A 17729-nucleotide genomic window follows, 5' to 3' on the forward strand; every position below is an offset into this window, starting at 1 on the left:
AAAAAACAAACATTACGGAATAGAAGTAGAAGTGACTGCTATAAACGACAGTGCGCCACAATTCCAGGCTGAGAACTGGAAATGAAAATTAATGAAATCACTGTGCGTGGAACACATCCCCTCCCCGAGGCTGTTGACCTGGATGTGGGCATGAATTCCTTATAGAGCTACCAGTTCAGCCCCAATCGCCACTTCTCCCTGGACGTGCAAACTGGAGAGGATGGAACTCTACACCCAGAGCTGGTACTGGAGTAGGCCCTGGACCGCGAGGAAGAGGCTGTTCACCACCTGGTCCTCAGCGCCGCTGACGGTGGTGACCCGCGTTGCTCCATCCAACACCGTGCACATCCACGTGAAGGTGTTGGCTACAAACGACAATGCCCCGGTTTTTACTCTACCGATTTACCGAAAGTTCCAGAGAACGTGCCCCCGGGCTGCTTGCTGTGAGCGCCAGCGACCCAGATGAGGGAGCCAACGGAGAAGTGGTCTACAGATTCTGGAAAATTAGTGAAAAACAATCTCCGTTATTCCAGCTTAATGAAAATACTGGGGAAATATCAACAGCAGGGGATCTAGACTATGAAGAATGTGCATTTTATTTTTTTTAAAAAATACTTATTTATTCATGAGAGACACAGAGAGAGAGACAGAGACAGAGACGTAGGCAGAGAGAGAAGCAGGCTCCATGCAGGAGCCTGATGTAGGACTCGATCCCAGGACTCCAGGATCACGCCCTGGTCCAAAGGCAGACGCTCAACCGCTGAGCCACCCAGGCATCCCAGAATGTGCATTTTATGAAATGGAAATACAAGCTGAAGATGGAGCGGCACTTTTGGGGAGGACCAGAATACTCATTTTAGTGGAAGATGTAAAGGACAATAGACTGGAAGTGATCATTACATCTCTGTTTAGTCCAGTCTTGGAAAATACTCTTCCTAGGACAGTAATTGCCTTCTTGAATTTGCATGACCGAGACTCTGGGAAGAATGGTCAAGTTGTCTGTTACACACACACCTCATAATTTACTCTTTCAATTAGGAAATTTAATAGATTATTATAGATTGTTGACAGTGCACATTCTTAACAGAGGGGGGAAAAGCCTTCTGAATATCACATCACAGTAACTGCAACAGACAGAGGACTCGCCCTTGTCCATAGAAATTTACATCAACATACACCTTCAGCATCAAGGATAGCCCACCTTCCTTCTCTGGAAACTCCTACGACTAAGTATGAGGAGACAGACTGATGTCTCCCTGCAAACAACCTTAGAGGCATCTTCATCTTCTTGGTGACATCCCATGACACTGACAGCAATGAGAACACCCTGGTGTTATTTACACCTTGGCTGAGGACACTATCCAAGTATCGCATCTTTCTTCCTATATCTGCATCAACTCCGACACTGGCATGATATACATGCTGCACTCCTTCACCTTTGAGCTGTTTCATGATCTTTAAATGCAAGTGAGGGCAAGCCACAGGGGGAACCCACCATTAGCAGCAACGTGTCGCTGAACTTGTTTGTGCTGGACAATGCACCAAAGATCCTGTACCTCACTCTCCGCCACTGATGGTACCACCAGTGTGGAGCTGACATTCCAGTATCCAGAACCTGGCTACCTGGTAACCAAGGTGGTGGCTGTAGAAAGAGACTCAGGTCAGAATGCCTGGCTGTCGTACCACCTGCTCAAGGCCAGTGAACTTGGGCTCTTTGAGGTACAGGGCCTTCTGGACAGAGACAGGCTCCAGCAGAACCTGGTGGTAGGTCATCCCCCTCTCTCACCCACTATCACACTCACTGTGACCTTGGCTAACATTCCAGATGTGCTGGCTGACTTTAACAGTCTGGAGGTCTCTGCACACCCAGAGACCTCAGATCTCACTTTATACTTAGTGGTGGCAGTGCCTGCAATCTCCTGGCTCTTCCTCACCTTTGTCATTGTGTTGCTGGCACTCAGTTTGTGGCGCTGGCACACCTCACATCTATTCCACGCTTTGGGAGTTGGATTGGCTGGTGCGCTTTCTTCTCACTTTGTGTGTATGGACCGGGTACTGGCTTTTCTGCCGACTTATTCCCAGGAAGCTTCATTCATGGTGGACTCCTGGGAGAGTCACGTGATCTTTCCCCAGCCCAAGTATGACAACATGCTGATCAGCCAGAGGGCTGGAAGAAAAATGACCTTTTATATGTTTCAGATGATTCTAAGTTTCCTATAGAAGACACCTCTTTGGTATCAGTAAGTTCCATTTTTCCTTTATTTTCTATTATAATTGGTTTTCTCTTCAAGTTTTGCACTTAAGGCATGATACACCATTAATATAAGATTAACACATACATGTGTGTTAACATATTTCACACAGTTTTCACTGGGCCTAATTTTTCCTCTAACATCTATAGGAGGCATTTATTGGTTATATCACTGACAAAATTTTCACTTTCTCATAATTAAATTAATCGAGGGTCAATGGAAACCTTTTTCATGGGACTACTCCTATTACTGAGCATTGAAATGGGCTATTTGGGTGGGGTTGCTTGGTTGGTTATCAGTTTACTATTAATTCTTAGGGGTAGGGTAGTTTTCCATCCCCAAAATTTACTATTGTTATCTTTAGTGGTCCCATTGTGAACTTCTTACATATCTTTGAAACTCTTACATACCGCTGAAACATAACTACAGCTCATACTGATTTTGTAAAGGCACATTAGTGAGAAAACACATCCATTCTTCTTGAAGAAAGTGGAAGCCCAGACTTTTTTTGCTTTTCTGTTTCTCTGATAGGACAATACGCCTTTGAGGTTTTGTTTTTCAGATCACATATTTGTAGAGGTTGTTTGAATTTAAAGATCATTTCTGAAGGAAGAATGATACTTCACTTAGAGGCGTTTCTGAGAATGAACACCAAGAGGAAAAACCAACGGAGATGAACATTATTCCTCAATTACCTGTTTTCTTATGGCTCAATTCTCCAACCTACAGGCTAGAAATAAATCTGGATAAGGGAGACAGTTTAGGAAAATATTTTCAGGAACTGCCGGGAAAAGTTCTAAAAATATTTTATTAGCTTTTAGCTATAAGGAAAACAGTATTTGATTTTAAACATAGTGTCATTTTAAGTAATAAAAGACATTCCAGCAGTCTTTATTTTTTATTAATTTTTTTAGAGTGAAAGGGGGTGGAGCAGACAGAGGGGGAGAGAATCTTAAGCAGACTCTCCACTCAGTGAGGAGCCTGAAGGGGGGCTGGATATCAAGATGCAGAGATCATGACCTGAGCAAAATCAAGAGTCAGAGGCTTAACCAACTAAGCCACCCAGGCCCCCCTCCATGAGACTTTAAAAATAAGCTTTGAAGTTGACTCAAAATTCTATTCTAAACATGCTGGGTATAGGGTTAAAAAATCTGGAAAACTATTATGACATACAGACATTATAATTATTTCAAATACTCTAATCCTAAGCTAGTAAGAAAAAACTAAAGCATGCGGGTCATATTTTTGACTGTGATGTTGGGAAACCATTACTTGACATTTCTGTCCTGGGGAGTAACCATTGGGACTTAGTATTCATAAATATTAAATATGCGTTAATGTGGGAAAAAGAACAGATATTGATGATGGCTTGTATATCATGATATGTAACTACTATTCTCTACCATTAATAATACCATTTGCAAGCTCACTGCACGGATAACTGGGCAGAGTGTAAAATGCTGAATTTTACTTTTCTCAAACAAGATAGGACTTTTACATTGGTCACGATTTATATAACAAAATAGGCTTAAAGATAAAATCATTGCTTATCTTAATGTTTCATCTTAAAAGAAGAATTAAAATATCTTGGATTTGCTTCAAAATAATGAGGACTTACTATATATTTTAAATGAAGATGGCCTTGTATTGATCATTATTGCTGTTGGGTGACAAATATGCGAAGATTCAATAATAATACTCCCTACTTTTGTATAAGTTTGAAATTTTTTCCATAATAAATTTCTTTTAAAAACTATATAGGGGCACCTGGGTGGCTCAGTGGTTGAGTGCCTTTGACTGGGGTTGTGATCCTGGGGTCCTGGGATAGAGTCTTGCATTGGGCTCCCTTCAGGGAGCCTGCTTCTTCCTCTGCCTGTGTCTCTGCCTCTCTCTGTGTCTTTCATGAGTCAATAAAATCTTTTTTTTAAAAAAAAACTAAGTATATATGCTGTAATACTTCAGTAAAACTAAAATTTGGAGCTATTATATAAGTGCATTTTCAAAGAGCAATATATACATATCCTCTCTCTCTGCACACACACATATTTCTTTCGTATACATTTCTCTATTTCTCTCTATATACAATCAGCTCCCAGCTCACCGGTGTTGCAGTAAAGCCACTTACTGGGATAAGTAGGCCAATGCAGAAGTAAAATATTACATCAGGAGCACTTCTCAGAGTATAGGGCCTATATAGAAATATATAGGAATTTCGAAGAGCTATATAAATATTCTAGAGATATTCTAGAGAAAAATTGGATTCGAGGAACCAGACTGCGGTTCCACACGGGGCCTCTGGGCGCCGCTGTCGGCCAGTACAGGGCAAGCGCAGTCGTTCGGGATTCCTCAGTCTCCAGCCTGGGCTTTCCTGCGCAGTCACCAACACATACGGAAGGAAACCCGCTCACACACTGAGACTCCGGGCCGCGCAGACTGCCCAACATCCACGAATTCCCAGCGCCGCCTGTCATGGGCGGAATGTTCTTCTAGTGACGCCGCGGATTGCAGTTTCTTCAGCTTTCCGGAAAGACTGGGACCCAGCGAGAACTAGAGCACGCAATGGGAGGGAGCTGTGTTTGGAGGCGGCCAGCCGGCAGGCGGCAAGTACTGTTTCCCTTCCTGCTACCTTTGTTCTACCCCGCGATCTGCGAGCCCATCCGCTACTCGATTCCCGAGGAACTAGCCAAGGGCTCGGTGGTGGGGAACCTCGCCAAGGATCTTGGGCTCAGCGTCCTGGATGTGTCGGCTCGGAAGCTGCGAGTTAGTGCGGAGAAGCTGCTTTTCTACGTAGACGCAGAGAGTGGGGACTTACTTGTGAAAGACCGAATAGACCGTGAGCAGATATGCAAAGAGAGAAGAAGATGTGAGTTGCAGTTGGAAGCCGTGGTGGAAAATCCTTTAAATATTTTTCATATCATTGTGGTTGTTGAGGATATTAACGACCATGCCCCTCAATTCCATAAAGATGAAATAAACTTTGAAATCAGTGAATCTGTATCCGAAGGTGCACGAATATCTCTTGACCCTGCCACTGACCCCGATATAAACACGAACTCAGTTAAAGATTATCAGATAAATCCTAACCCTTATTTCTCATTAATGGTTAGAGTTAATTCTGATGGTGGTAAATACCCAGAGTTATCTTTGGAGAAGCTCCTAGACCGTGAAGAACAGCGTTCTCATCGCTTGATACTGACTGCCTTGGATGGGGGGAACCCATCAAAAAGTGCCACCACTGCAATAGAAATCTTTGTCAGGGATGCCAATGATAACTTCCCAGTGTTTAGCAAAAATGAATATACTATCAGTGTTAGTGAGAATCTGCCCCCCGGATCCTCTGTGTTGCAGGTGACAGCCACTGACAAAGATGAGGGCATCAATGCAGAAGTAAACTACTATTTCAGGAGCACTGCTCAGAGTACAAGGCACATGTTCTCACTGGATGAGAAAACAGGTACGATTAAGAATAACCAGCCATTGGATTTTGAAGATACAGAAAGATACACCATGGAAGTGGAGGCAAGGGATGGAGGTGGTCTCTCTACCCAATGTAAAGTAATCATAGAAATCCTAGATGAAAACGATAATGACCCGGAAATAATCATCACTTCTCTCTCTGATGAAATTTTGGAGGATTCTCTTCCAGGAATGGTCGTGGCTCTCTTCAAAACACAGGACCAGGATTCTGGGGAAAACGGAGAAGTCACATGTAATTTAAGTAGAGATATTCCATTTAAGATTCATTCTTCATCTAATAATTACTACAAGCTGGTTACAGATGGAGCCTTAGATCGAGAGCACAGTCCCCAATACAACGTCACCATAACAGCTACTGATAGGGGAAAGCCTCCGCTCTCCTCCAGCACTACCATCACCCTGCACATTGCGGATGTCAACGACAACGCGCCAGTTTTCCAGCAGGCCTCCTACGTGGTCCACGTGGCCGAAAACAACCCTCCTGGAGCCTCCATCGCCCAAGTCAGCGCCTCCGACCCCGACCTGGGGCCCAACGGCCGCGTCTCCTACTCCATCGTGGCCAGCGACCTGGAGCCACGGGCGCTGGCGTCCTACGTGTCGGTGAGCGCGCAGAGCGGCGTGGTGTTCGCGCAGCGCGCCTTCGACCACGAGCAGCTGCGCGCCTTCGAGCTGACCCTGCAGGCCCGCGACCAGGGCTCGCCCGCGCTCAGCGCCAACGTGAGCCTGCGCGTGTTGGTGGGCGACCGCAACGACAACGCGCCGCGGGTGCTGTACCCGGCGCTGGGGCCCGACGGCTCGGCGCTCTTCGACACGGTGCCGCGCGCCGCGCAGCCCGGCTACCTGGTCACCAAGGTGGTGGCGGTGGACGCCGACTCGGGACACAATGCCTGGCTGTCATACCACGTGCTGCAGGCCAGCGAGCCGGGACTCTTCAGCCTGGGGCTGCGCACGGGCGAGGTGCGCACGGCGCGTGCTTTGGGCGACAGGGACGCGGCCCGCCAGCGCCTGCTGGTCGCTGTGCGGGATGGGGGACAGCCGCCCCTCTCGGCCACAGCCACGCTGCTCCTGGTTTTCGCTGACAGCTTGCAGGAGGCGCTGCCAGACGTCAGCGAGCGCCAGGCGCCCGCTGATCCCCAGGCTGAGCTGCAGTTCTACCTGGTGGTGGCTTTGGCCTTGATCTCCGTGCTCTTCCTCCTCGCGGTGATTCTGGCGGTTGCCCTGCGCCTGCGACGCTCCTCCAGCTCCACCACCTGGGGCTGCCTTCGGCCTGGTCTGTGTGTCAAGTCCGGACCTGTGGTTCCTCCCAACTGTAGCGAAGGGACTTTGCCCTATTCCTACAATTTGTGCGTTGCCCATACTGGAAAGACAGAGTTTAATTTTCTGAAATGTAACGAGCAGTTGAGTTCAGGACAAGATATACTACTCTGCAATGATTCATCTGGGGCCTTAATTCCACTTCAGGATGGGCATGATTTGACTGCGCATCCTGAGACTTTCACACAGGTGAGTTCCACTTTTGTGTCTTCTTTAATATTCTACTAGTTTCTCTTATTTCTGTAACTAATCATCTTTTTGTGTTCTTAGTGTTTACTCTGTGGATTATATTTTTCAAGATTTACTCGTTTCATAAGTTGCTCTATAATTCAGAAATAATGTCACTAAATTGGAGATATCTAGTCAAGTTCAGATTAGCAAAACAGGTAGTGACTTCTTAGAAAAAAATGAGTAATTATTCAAATCTGATAAGATTTAAGATGAATTTTCCATATCCTACTTATATGTTTTGAGTTTAAGAATATTAAGCTACCCATTAAGTACCAAAGGAAGTGCTTTTTTCAAAGAAACATATATTGCAAATAATGTCCTGGGTATATTTAGGTACTTCCATTTATTTTAGTAATTTAAAAAACTAAGCAAGCTGGGTGCAGATCCACAAGTCTCTGAAATTCTATGCAAAGTTATTTTCCTTAGGAGATGAGTCAACCTTGTTTTCCATTGCCAAGTTTTCAATGCTCCCCAGAACTTAATACTAACTACCCTAGAAGAATTTTTCTCTTCAACTTTTGGGTTTTCTCGTTGTCTTCTTATGTTCATCTTTCCTTGGAGCTCAAATTGTACTTCCTAATCTTTTATCTTCTACATTGCAAGATAATTTCCAAGAAAGCGAATGAAATATTGCCTTTTGTACTTTGTCTCTGATTGTCTGATTTTGTCTTTCAAGACAAAATATAAAATCTTTTAAGAGTTCCATGCTTGGGGGTATAGTGACATAAACATTTCTGAACTTGTTCTCTAAATGAAAAATGTGAACCTAGGGGTGTCTGGGTGGCTCAGTTGGTGAAGTATCTGCCTTCACCTCAGGACAGGCTCCCATGGCCTCCCTGCTGCATGAAGAGCTTGCTTCTCCCCCTCCCTCTGCAGCTCCCCGTACTTGTGCTCTCTTTCTGTCAAATAAATAAATAAAATCTTTTTTTAAAGTACATCACTATTCTAACTTTGTAAAAACTGTAGCTTGAAATTCTTATAGATATTTTTCTTCCCATTACAACACAGGCACGTTATATTTCTTTTAGTTTGTGGTTACTTGCTCAATTCATTTAAACAGGCCAGATTAGCTTCTAATTATATATGCCTATAATAACAAATGTTTTTTCAAAAAATTCACAAAGGCTCAATAAAACTGTTTTAGAAATAAGAATATTGGGGCACCTGGGTGGCTTAGTGATTGAGCTTCTGCCTTTGGCTCAGGTCGTGATCTGGGGGTAGTGGGATTGAGTCCCGCATCAGGCTCCCCACAGGGAGCCTGCTTCTCCCTCTACCCTATGTCTGCCTCTCTCTCTCTCTGTGTTTCTCATGAACAAAAAAAAAAAAGAAAAGAAAAGAAAGAAAGAAAGAAAGAAAGAAAGAAAGAAAGAAAGAAAGAAAGAAAGAAAAAGTATTTTGAAAACCTTTTCCACAGGGATCCCTGGGTGGCACAGCGGTTTGGCGTGGGCCTTTGGCCCAGGGCGCGATCCTGGAGACCCGGGATCGAATCCCACGTCGGGCTCCCGGTGCATGGAGCCTGCTTCTCCCTCTGCCTATGTCTCTGCTTCTCTCTCTCTCTCTCTGTGACTATCATAAATAAATAAAAATTAAAAAAAAAGAAAACCTTTTCCACAATATTCATGCTAAACAAATTTAATTAACTGGTTAATTAGCTTAAAGCTCAAATAAAAAATTAAGTGAATTATAAAGGGTATATCTCATACAGTCTCTATATGAATGTCTATTAAACATACTGGGATCATTTCAATCAAAATTTCAAATAAAATTGTAAGACTCTTCTGAATATAGTTAGAAGCTTGTAGGAAATAAAATAGGCATTATTTAACCTTTTACAGTGGGTACGTTTCTTTTTTTAAAAATTTTTTAAAATTTTTATTTATTTATGATAGTCACAGAGAGAGAAAGAGAGAAAGGCAGAGACATAGACAGAGGGAGAAGCAGGCTCCATGCACCTGGAGCCCGATGTGGGATTGGATCCCGGGTCTCCAGGATCGCGCCCTGGGCCAAAGGCAGGCGCCAAACCGCTGCGCCACCCAGGGATCCCAGTGGGTACGTTTCTACTGAGAAAATGAGTATTGCAAATATGGATTTGACCAGTTACTTTCATTTAATATTTTATAGTACTTTCATTCCATTTATCCTACTCAGTGAGAAACCTACAAATAGTAGTTGGCTTAAGGAATATCAGCTGAGAAACCAAAACAGTTTTGTAAAATAAAATATCCAACAAAGAGTAGCGTTTTTTTCCATTGCATACATAGTGGGTGCAGTAACTCCTGAGGACTCTGAGCGCCGCTGTTCACCTACTAGGTGAGATACACAGCCTGTGCTCAATCCGGATTTTCAGGGCTCTGACTACACAAAGCTCCTCAGTTTCTACAGACCGGCTGCTGGGCTTCAGCGAAACTGTCTCCAGAATTTAAGGTGCCTAGGCTACACGAGGCACCCAGAAGCCAGAGAAAGAAAAAGGAAGCTGTCAAAACGCAGAGTATTCGCTGTGTATCCCGCTAGCGAATATTTGGCGAGACTTCCTTGACTAGACAACAATGGCTGCTAGAAGGAACCGCTCCCACCGCACAGCGCTGGTTCTGCTCTGTCTTTTTCTCCGTCTGTCATGGGAGGCTGAAGCCCGGCAGATCCGCTACTCCGTTCCTGAGGAGTTAGAGAAAGGCTCTTTCGTGGGCAACATCGCCAAGGACCTGGGGCTGGAGCCCTGGGAGCTGGCGGAGCGCGGAGCCCGCATCGTCTCCAGAGGTAGGACACAGCTTTTTGCTCTGAACCCGCGAAGCGGCAGCTTGGTCACCGCGGACAGGATAGACCGGGAGGAGCTCTGTGCTCAGAGCGCGCGGTGCCTGGTGAATTTTAACATTCTCGTGGAAGATAGGGTGAAACTTTTTGGGATAGAAATAGAAGTAACTGATATCAACGATAATGCCCCAAAATTCCAAGCAGAAAATGTAGACGTAAAAATTAATGAAAACGTCGCTCCAGGAATGCGTTTTCCTCTCCTGGAAGCTGTTGATCCAGATGTGGGTGAGAACTCCCTCCAAAGCTACCAGCTCAGCTCCAATAAGCACTTCTCCTTGGCAGTTCAGAGCCGTGCCAGTGGAGTCAAATACCCGGAGCTGGTGCTGGAGCATGCCCTGGATCGTGAGGAAGAGGCTGTGCACCATCTTGTCCTCACTGCCTTGGACGGGGGTGACCCTCTCCTATCTGGTACGGTTCTCATCAGTGTGACTGTCTTCGATACGAATGACAACGCACCAGTCTTTACCTTGCCAGAATATCGAGTGAGTGTTCTGGAGAACTTGCCTGTGGGGACACACCTGCTGAGAGTCACTGCCACAGACAAGGATGAAGGAGCCAATGGAGAAGTAACATATTCGTTCCGAAAATCACCTGACACACAATTGTTGAAATTCCAACTAAACAAAAATACTGGGGAAATAAAATTATCAGAAGATCTAGATTATGAAGAAACAGATTTCTATGAATTAGAAATACAAGCAGAAGATGGAGGAGCATATCATGCAATGGCAAAAGTATTTATTACAGTAGAAGATGTAAATGACAACAGTCCAGAGGTGACTGTTACATCTCTGTTTAGTCCCCTATTGGAAGACTCACCTCTGGGGACTGTTATAGCTCTTTTAAATGTGCATGATCCAGACTCTGGTCAGAATGGACAGGTCACCTGTTCAATATCAGGAGATCTACCATTTAAGTTAGAAAAATCCATCGACAGTTATTATAGGCTGGTGACACACAGAACCCTGGACAGGGAACAGGTATCCTCTTACAATATCACAGTGACAGCCATGGATGGAGGAAATCCACCCCTATTAACGGACACTCACTTCACCCTGCAAGTGGCAGATATTAATGATAACCCACCCACCTTTTCCCACATCTCCTACTTCACCTATATCTTGGAGAACAACCCTAGAGGTGCCTCTATCTTCTCGGTAACTGCACTAGACCCAGACAGCAAAGAGAATGCTCAGGTTATTTACTCCCTAGCTGAAAACACTTTCCAGGAAGCCCCTCTATCCTCCTATATTTCTATAAACTCAGACACAGGAGTCCTGTATGCACTGCGATCCTTTGACTATGAACAGTTTCGTGATCTACAGATTCAGGTGATTGCCACTGACAGTGGGGACCCACCACTCAGCAGCAACATGTCATTGAGTATATTCGTGCTGGACCAGAATGACAATGCACCAGAGATCCTGTACCCTACCCTCCCCATTGATGGCTCCACTGGTGTGGAGCTGGCTCCCCGATACGCAGAGCCTGGCTACCTGGTCACCAAAGTGGTGGCAGTGGACAGAGACTCAGGCCAGAACGCCTGGCTGTCCTACCACCTGCTCAAGGCCAGCGAGCCTGGGCTCTTCCAGGTGGGGCTGCACACGGGAGAGGTGCGCACAGCGCGGGCCCTGCTGGACAGAGACGCGCTCAAGCAGAGCCTGGTGGTGGCGGTGCAGGACCACGGCCAGCCCCCTCTCTCGGCCACCGTCACGCTCACTGTGGCCATTGCTGACAGCATCCCAGATGTCCTGGCTGACTTGGGCAGCCTGGAAGCCCCACGTGACTCCCAAGCTTCAGACCTCACGCTGTACCTGGTGGTGGCAGTGGCCGCAGTCTCCTGCGTCTTCCTCGCCTTTGTCATCGTGCTGCTGGCGCTCAGGCTGAGGCGCTGGCACGCGTCGCGTCTGCTCCAGGCTGCAGGAGGAGGGCTGCTGGGCGCGCCGGCCTCGGCCTCGCAGTTTGTGGGCGTGGACGGGGTGCGGGCGTTCCTGCAGACCTATTCTCACGAGGTGTCCCTGACCGCGGGCTCGCGGGAGAGTCACGTGATCTTCCCGCAGCCCAACTATGCGGACACGCTCCTCAGCCAGGAGAGCTGTGAGAAAAAGGATCGTTTGTCTTTGTTGGATGATTCGAAGTTTCCTATAGAAGACACCCCTTTGGCTCCAGTGAGTTTTACTCTCTTTAAGAATTATAATTGGTATCACTTTTAGGTTTACAGCATAATGATAGAATATTTCAATCTATATTTTCACTTTTTCCTCCGTTTCAGTGATATTTGTTTCTTGTTAAAAGAAGAACAGAACTTGATGGTTAGTAAGGTTAATATGTTTTTGCTTTCCGGTCAATATTCACTTAATCCCAGTGAAGGCCTATGGTTACAAGCTGTTATGGTTTGCCTTGCAGAACCTTCTACTTTATAGTTTTGTTTAGTATAGTATGACAGTCCCTGAGAGGACTCTCATATAGAAGTGTCTGTCAATTTATGTGCACTTCTGTTGGCCACATGTTGAAATCCTCCTTAGGCAACCCTAGCTCTTGTTTTGAAGGCGGGCTGGTAAGAATAGGTGAATATCAGAACTAAAAGCATTAGCTTCATTGGAAACAACCCAAATACAAGATTCCTCAAGTTGTTCTTCCCAACACCTTTGTGGTTTTCTTTTCAACCTATACCTTGTAGTGATAGTTACAGCTAAATATGCTTCCTAGATAGATTTGAATTTTTCATTAATATTCTATTGACAATTGATAACAATGTGATAATAATGTGTGCTTAAATATTTCCAAGTGTAATCATAATTGGTAACAATGCAACATCCATTTTGCTTGCCATTCTAATTTCATACTATTATATGGAAGACATAGCATTTTAATTTGACTTTCCTTACTCAGTAGGGATTCTAAAGAACTTATAGAAGGTTAACATATAGAAGCAAATTTTGGGTTCTTCTGTCAGCATTTTTCGTTAAATTCTCTCATGTCTAAGGATGAAAAAAATATAGACTGGGGATACAGGTTCGTACATGTTTCTAAGTACAGGAGCAAAAGATCTGTGCCAACAGTATTTCAGTAGCTCTTTAATGTAGAAGAAAGAAGACCCACCTCAATTTCTGAAAACTCTGAAATTAGGAGTCACAATAAACTTAGAGAAATATCATTTCTGTGGGAGATCTGAATATAAGCAGAGATGTACACAAAATTATTCTAAACAAATGATCAGTAGAGTTATGATCGGTGATCAGTAAGCCCATTTACTTTATTGAAGATGGTTATGTGCTTGGTTTGATATCTTACTTTTAATTTATTATTTATATTCTTCTAAACTAATATGGTAGCACAAAGTCAAAGAATGCCCTAATGTGTCTCAAAATATTTAGGGAATCATGACTTTTCTCATGTCATCTAACATTTGTTCAATAATAGGTCTGTGGGGGGATCCCTGGGTGGCTCAGCGGTTTGGCGCCTGCCTTTGGCCCAGGGCGCGATCCTGGAGACCCGGTATTGAGTCCTGCATCGGGTTCCCTGCATGGAGCCTGCTTCTCCCTCCGCCTGTGTCTCTGCCTCTTTCTCTCTCTCTATCACAAATAAAAATAAATAAATCTTTTTTAAAAATGCAATAATAGTTCTGTGGAAGGAGAGCACATCTCTTTGGGTCAGTTTTTAGCTTAAATTATTGAAACAGGGATCCCAGGGATCCCTGGGTGGCTCAGCGGTTTAGCGCCTGCCTTTGGCCCAGGGTGTGATCCTGGAGACCCGGTATTGAGTCCTGCATCGGGTTCCCTGCATGGAGCCTGCTTCTCCCTCTGCCTGTGTCTCTGCCTCTCTCTCTCTCCATGCCTCCCATGAATAAATAAATAAAATCTTGAAAAAAAACTTATTGAAACAGACATTTTAAATTTCTGTCTTTGGGGTCAAAATTACTATGCATCTGTCTGAAATAATTTTTTGTTCTGAAAAATACTGACTTAAAAAAACTCTTTTGATATGTAGCTATTTTAAGTGTTTTAAAATATTATTATTTAAAGGCAGTAGAGAACACTTTAGATGATTGTAATGAATATGGGAATGACTGCCTTCTAGTTCCTAAATATGGAGGATGGATTAATACTTTCTAGCTAAACATAAGCTAGTATTGAAGACAAAAAAAGGTTTTGCTTGTCTTCAGTACTTGCCTTTGTGGATGATACCTTAAAAAAGGAACAACAGTGATTACTTCTGGATGGGAGAACTGGATAGCAACAGGCCATGGGATAGAAGACCTACTTTCCACTCTATATTCTGTGGTTTTTTTGAATTTTGAAAAATCTTTTTACCTGCTCAGAGACTATGTAAATTTTTAACATATATAACATATGATAGTTTTGACCATGTGAAACATATTTCATGATGAAAATGAAATCAGTGAAAAATAAGATTCATTATTTTAGCAGTTATCATCTTACATTTTAAAAAAGATTTCCTGGGGCGCCTGGGTGACTCAGTCGGTAGAACATGCAACTCTTGATCTTGGGGTTGTGGGTTCGAGCCCCACATTGGGTGAAAAGGTTACTTAAATGTTTTAGAAATTAAAAAAATAAAAGGATTTCCTGATAGAAAAACTAGATTGCGGTTCCACACAGAGCCTCTGGGCGCCGCTGTCGGCCAGTACAGGGCAAGTGCTATCGCCTGGGGATTCCTCTGCCTCTAGCCTGGGTTTTCCTGTGCAGTCAACGACATAAAGAACCGCTTACACTCCGGTTCCTGGCTGCGCATACTCTCCCCAGCACACAGAGATTCCCAGTCCCAAGACCCTAGGCTCTGTATGTTCTGGGCCGAATGCTACCAGTGTGATAGCATGCACTTTCTCCAGCTGGAAAGACTGGGACCCAGCAAGAACTAGAGCACGCAATGGGAGGGAGCTGTGTTCGGAGGCGGCCAGCCGGCAAGCGGCAAGTACTGTTTCCCTTCCTGCTACCTTTGTTCTACCCCGCGATCTGCGAGCCCATCCGCTACTCGATTCCCGAGGAACTGGCCAAGGGCTCGGTGGTGGGGAACCTCGCCAAGGATCTTGGGCTCAGCGTCCTGGATGTGTCGGCTCGGAAGCTGCGAGTTAGTGCGGAGAAGCTGCTTTTCTACGTAGACGCAGAGAGTGGGGACTTACTTGTGAAAGACCGAATAGACCGTGAGCAGATATGCAAAGAGAGAAGAAGATGTGAGTTGCAGTTGGAAGCCGTGGTGGAAAATCCTTTAAATATTTTTCATATCATTGTGGTTGTTGAGGATATTAACGACCATGCCCCTCAATTCCATAAAGGTGAAATAAACTTAGAAATCAGTGAATCTGTCACCCCAGGGACTGGAATAATTCTTGAGTCTGCAGAAGATCCTGATATTAATATGAATTCACTGAACAAATACCAACTAAGTCCAAATGAGTATTTCTCCTTGGAGGTGAAAGACAATCCCGATGGTGGCAAATATCCAGAATTAGTACTGAAGAAGACCCTGGACCGAGAAACACAAAGCTCTCATCATTTGGTACTAACAGCCTTAGATAGCGGGGATCCACCACAAAGCAGCACAGCTCAGATCCGAATCCTGGTGGTGGATGCCAATGATAACCCTCCAGTGTTCAGCCAAAATATGTACAAGGTCAGTCTTCGAGAAGGCGTGCCCCCAGGCACTTTGGTGGTGAAGGTGAGTGCCACTGACCAAGATGAAGGCTTCAATGCTGAGATTACCTACTCATTCCTTGGTGTGGTTAATAAAGCCCAGCACGTGTTCTCTCTGGATTCTGCTACAGGAAGCATTATAACTCATCAACCCTTGGATTTTGAAGAAGTAGAAAGATATACCATGGATGTAGAAGCCAAGGACCGAGGATCCCTCTCTACACAGTGTAAAGTAATCGTAGAAGTTCTAGACGAAAATGACAACAACCCTGAAATAATCATTACTTCTCTCTCTGATCAGATTTTGGAGGATTCCCATCCAGGAATGGTCGTGGCTCTCTTCAAAACACAGGACCAGGATTCTGGGGAAAACGGAGAAGTCACATGTAATTTAAGTAGAGATATTCCATTTAAGATTCATTCTTCATCTAATAATTACTACAAGCTGGTTACAGATGGAGCCTTAGATCGAGAGCACAGTCCCCAGTACAATGTCACCATCACAGCCACCGACAGGGGAAAGCCGCCCCTCTCTTCTAGTATAAGCATCACTCTGCACATTACGGATGTCAACGACAACGCGCCAGTTTTCCAGCAGGCCTCCTACGTGGTCCACGTGGCCGAAAACAACCCTCCTGGAGCCTCCATCGCCCAAGTCAGCGCCTCCGACCCCGACCTGGGGCCCAACGGCCGCGTCTCCTACTCCATCGTGGCCAGCGACCTGGAGCCACGGGCGCTGGCGTCCTACGTGTCGGTGAGCGCGCAGAGCGGCGTGGTGTTCGCGCAGCGCGCCTTCGACCACGAGCAGCTGCGCGCCTTCGAGCTGACCCTGCAGGCCCGCGACCAGGGCTCGCCCGCGCTCAGCGCCAACGTGAGCCTGCGCGTGTTGGTGGGCGACCGCAACGACAACGCGCCGCGGGTGCTGTACCCGGCGCTGGGGCCCGACGGCTCGGCGCTCTTCGACACGGTGCCGCGCGCCGCGCAGCCCGGCTACCTGGTCACCAAGGTGGTGGCGGTGGACGCCGACTCGGGACACAATGCCTGGCTGTCATACCACGTGCTGCAGGCCAGCGAGCCGGGACTCTTCAGCCTGGGGCTGCGCACGGGCGAGGTGCGCACGGCGCGTGCTTTGGGCGACAGGGACGCGGCCCGCCAGCGCCTGCTGGTCGCTGTGCGGGATGGGGGACAGCCGCCCCTCTCGGCCACAGCCACGCTGCTCCTGGTTTTCGCTGACAGCTTGCAGGAGGCGCTGCCAGACGTCAGCGAGCGCCAGGCGCCCGCTGATCCCCAGGCTGAGCTGCAGTTCTACCTGGTGGTGGCTTTGGCCTTGATCTCCGTGCTCTTCCTCCTCGCGGTGATTCTGGCGGTTGCCCTGCGCTTGAGAAGCTCTTCCAGCCTGGCCACAGGAGGCTGCTTTGAGTCTGTTCTCTGCTCCAAGTCTGGACCCGAGATTCCTTCTAACTACAGTGAAGGAACATTGCCCTATGCTTATAATTTGTGTGTGCCTGGCGATCAAACTAATGTGGAATTTAATTTTCTCACATCTGTTGATCATTTTCCAGCCACACAAGATATTCTCAACAAAGATAGCTCTTTGGGGCTATCAGCTAGCATTTTAATTCCTAATGTTGAAGCAGACAAGAAGACTTTTAAACAGGTAAGTTTTTAAAATAACTTTTTATATTCTAATATGCCAATATTTTTCAATATGCCATCGTTTAAAGATTCTAAATAAAGGGGCATGTGACTTGCTCAGTTGGTAGAGCACGTGTTTCTTAATCTCAAGGTTATGCGTTCAATCCCAACTTGGGCATAGAGCTTACTTAAAAATAAAATAATGATTCTAGATTCAGTCTCTTGATGAAGTTCTTAAGGGTAAATCTAAGTCAAACCTATTGGTATAACTGTTTAAAGTTTACAATGGAGTCCTTCTCCATTCAGAGTAAAAATATATATGTATAGAAATCTCTGGCAACTTTTTCATGAAATAGGCTAT

The 17729-nt window shown here is 45.6% G+C and overlaps 2 protein-coding genes and 1 pseudogene across 44 annotated transcripts in view; 2 read left to right on the top strand and 1 right to left on the bottom strand.

Annotated features, from left to right (window-relative positions):
• LOC112658945 (protocadherin gamma-C5) overlaps positions 1-17729 on the top strand; it is a 202790-nt gene that overhangs the window by 105142 nt on the left and 79919 nt on the right. For 2 of the 33 annotated variants that reach the window (XM_049097540.1, XM_049097466.1), the window contains one exon: positions 11675-12250. The exons of 28 other annotated variants lie outside the window; for them this stretch is intronic. In XM_049097540.1, coding sequence (XP_048953497.1) covers positions 11675-12250 — 576 coding nt within the window. Of the gene's footprint in view, positions 1-6979; positions 7233-11641; positions 12251-12327; positions 17391-17729 lie in introns of those variants that run through there. 3 more of the 33 variants (XM_025445312.3, XM_025445306.3, XM_025445313.3) reach the window with 3 other exon arrangements.
• LOC118354098 (uncharacterized) overlaps positions 1-17729 on the bottom strand; it is a 108332-nt gene that overhangs the window by 82685 nt on the left and 7918 nt on the right. For 3 of the 11 annotated variants that reach the window (XR_007404105.1, XR_004814056.2, XR_007404101.1), the window contains exon 2: positions 5065-5937. The exons of 4 other annotated variants lie outside the window; for them this stretch is intronic. The gene's annotated coding sequence lies outside the window, so the exon portion shown is untranslated. Of the gene's footprint in view, positions 1-5064; positions 5938-12038; positions 12178-15222; positions 16096-17729 lie in introns of those variants that run through there. 4 more of the 11 variants (XR_007404102.1, XR_004814055.2, XR_007404109.1 and 1 more) reach the window with 2 other exon arrangements.
• On the top strand, positions 26-4803 carry LOC125752933 (protocadherin gamma-A9-like; annotated as a pseudogene).

The sequence above is a fragment of the Canis lupus genome, chromosome 2 (genome assembly GCF_003254725.2).
Source record: "Canis lupus dingo isolate Sandy chromosome 2, ASM325472v2, whole genome shotgun sequence".
Lineage (NCBI taxonomy): Eukaryota > Metazoa > Chordata > Mammalia > Carnivora > Canidae > Canis > Canis lupus.